A 2786-nucleotide genomic window follows, 5' to 3' on the forward strand; every position below is an offset into this window, starting at 1 on the left:
AATTAAATTCGGATGATAAGCTTCTAGTGAGTTCGTTGATGGTCAGACAAAAAAGAGCAGGTCCTAAGGGATCACCTTGTTGAACACCTCTCTCAGACAGAATCAGATGTTCACCAAAACTCAAATAGGAAGCTGATTTATAACACTGACTTAAGAAGGGATATAATCCTGGAAACGAATCTTTAACCTTACGAAGCATGATGTTTCTATCAATCATGTTGAAGGCATTTTTGAAGTCTATTTTCAGGAAAATTTTTGAATCGGGATTTGGATGAAGATTGATATATCTACGAGCAGCATGAGCAACAGCTTCACATCCACCTGCAGTACCGAAACCAAACTGTAGTGGACGTAACATCGATCCTAGTTCGTCTTCAATCCTCATACAACCAAGTTCAGCTACCAATCGACGATAAAAGGTACCGACGGCAATCGGTCTTACTCCTCCATCCTTTTTCCGAAGAGCACACAGTGAAGCGCCAAAAAGTATAGGACAAATTTCTGGAGAAACCCTACCAGTAAAAATGAAGTTACATAATTTTGTAACAGAGAAAGAAGTTTCTGTCCTGAATTTCCAGAGCTGTGACTAATGAGGTCTTGCGTATGACTAGGGCGGAAAGAATCCAAACCACCAGCAGAACCAGAACGAAAAGATTTAATTGCCTCCGATACTTCATGTTCTGAAAATTGGAGCACCGGAAACTCTGAAAAATCGTGTGGTAGTTGCGAATACAGAGAATGTGTGGAGGAATCTGATCAGGGTGTTTTGATCGCAGAACTGAAAGTGTGGATTCATCGTATTCGGCCAACGTATCACTTGAGCTCAAGATTCTGATAGCTGACCTAATGTCACCATCAGCTATTTTACTCAAAACAAGCTTAGAAAAGTTTTGGTTATATTTCCTTTCATCGATTTGAGATGGAATGACATTGGTCTTGGAATTAAGAAGTTTAATGTTTTTCTTTATAAGAGATGCGAGAGAAGATCTACGGGAGTCCTTGGCATGTGGGATGGAGAACAAAGTATAGGGAAAGTTAACAAGTTTTCCCAGCTTGTTGCAGAGTTTGTATGTAAACATTCTTCTATAATTTCGCAAAGAGCAGAGGCAGAGCAATTTCTTGCAGATTTGGGAATCCTTTTTATAATGTGACTGGATCGTTTCAATGAGGACAATTTTTCATGAAACGTAGTATTGAATGACGCATCTTTATTAGAATGAGGCAACAGAACACAATCGACAGCTTGTGTGAAAGCTGATTCATTCAAAGAGGATTTTGTATTAGAAATTTTATGAACTCTACCGTTATGAATTTTGAGACCTTTCGTTGTTTTAAAGGATTTTTCACAAATTTCACAGAATTTGTTATCATGAGAAAGGCCATCGTTAGCAGTCATTGAAATGAATGATATACAACTACGGTTTAAAATGAGCAATATATGTGTTTTATATATAAAAGATATATTTTAAGAATACTTAGCTTTTAGTTGAACTGGTCCACTTCAATTGAATGATTTTTTCACTTCCTGAATTTGACGAACTTATTTCAAAATATGACAGTTGTCAGAAAATTTCTTCAAATGCGAATATTTCCTTATTTCGATGAAAACTGGCCGAACTGCAAATTCTGTGGGTCTCTCTTATTGTTATGAATTGTGAATTATTTCGGCAGTGAAAAAAAAACCAATTTTTTCCACGGTGAAAAACACTTTTTCACGATGAAAGTTTTTTATTTCTGACCGGGATATTATAAGCTTATATCGTCATAGTTACGCTATCAATAAAGAGGGTCATAACTCCCTTGGGACATTATAGATTTTATAATTCCCTCTACCTTTCACAAGTAAAAATAAATAGAAATGAAAACTGAACCATATTTTATTTATTCACGTCATTACAAATAATAAATGTACAATTTTGAAATGTTCCCTGAAAATTACTTCCGCCACTGGAAACAATTTCTTCTTTTGTATGGCTGGAGCTTCTGTTCTTGATAACATCTTTAGGAGATAAAACAGCAGACTTTTTCGGCTTATAACTCTTACTCTTCCGTTTCAAAAAAGCCTGTAGTTCATTGAACTTGGTGATATCTCGTTTCTCATGTACAGTCACCATCGATTTTAGCATTGACCATTTAGTCCATAAAGAATTCGGACTATACGTTTCTGGCTGAAACGAATAAACACAATTACTACCAAATCTACCGAAAAACATAGAAAATTCCTTACCAGTTCTTGAAAATATGCCAGAAATACAGTTTCAGTGACATCTTTTGGCATAACATTTTTCCGTGTCAGCCAGTCCAGATATATCTTGTATTCTGTTTGGTATACGGCTTCACTTTTCGATGGAATTAATGATTCTCTTGCTTGTTCAGCTTTTTTCAAAATATCCTCCATTATATTTGGGGTAGAAAACACGTTTTCACCGCAAACACAGCTTGATAACAAAGTTCTGTTTATAAACAAGTAACATAGCAACAACCTAGCAACAAGAAAACTCTATTATAATCAACGGTACCTGATTCAAATATACCGGGAAGGTAATGAATTTAGACTTTAATTTATGACATTAAAAATAAAATAAATAAAATGAAAATGAATTGGTACATTTTTCCGTTTCAAAAATGAACAAAATTTTATTGAAATCGGTCAGAAATAAAATTATCTATGTACCACGGGAATTAATGAGCCTTAATAACTTTGCCATCGGTAATTAAGGCTCTCCTAATTCCCTTGATACATAAATAACTATTGTTGACATATATGACATTATCTATAAAAAATG

The 2786-nt window shown here is 34.9% G+C and overlaps 1 protein-coding gene across 1 annotated transcript; it reads right to left on the bottom strand.

Annotated features, from left to right (window-relative positions):
* Positions 1-1859: 1859 nt before the first annotated feature.
* Positions 1860-2545, bottom strand: LOC141482465 (uncharacterized). The gene is made up of 2 exons (XM_074175792.1): positions 2228-2545; positions 1860-2168 (listed from the first exon to the last, which is right to left on the bottom strand). The coding sequence occupies exons 1-2, from the start codon at positions 2396-2398 to the stop codon at positions 1878-1880; spliced, it is 462 nt and encodes a 153-aa protein (XP_074031893.1). The 5' UTR covers positions 2399-2545; the 3' UTR covers positions 1860-1877.
* Positions 2546-2786: the final 241 nt, after the last annotated feature.

The sequence above is a fragment of the Leptinotarsa decemlineata genome, unplaced genomic scaffold, assembly GCF_025532065.1.
Source record: "Leptinotarsa decemlineata unplaced genomic scaffold, Ldec_3_MD MMD2_tig00001308, whole genome shotgun sequence".
In the NCBI taxonomy this organism is placed as follows: domain Eukaryota; kingdom Metazoa; phylum Arthropoda; class Insecta; order Coleoptera; family Chrysomelidae; genus Leptinotarsa; species Leptinotarsa decemlineata.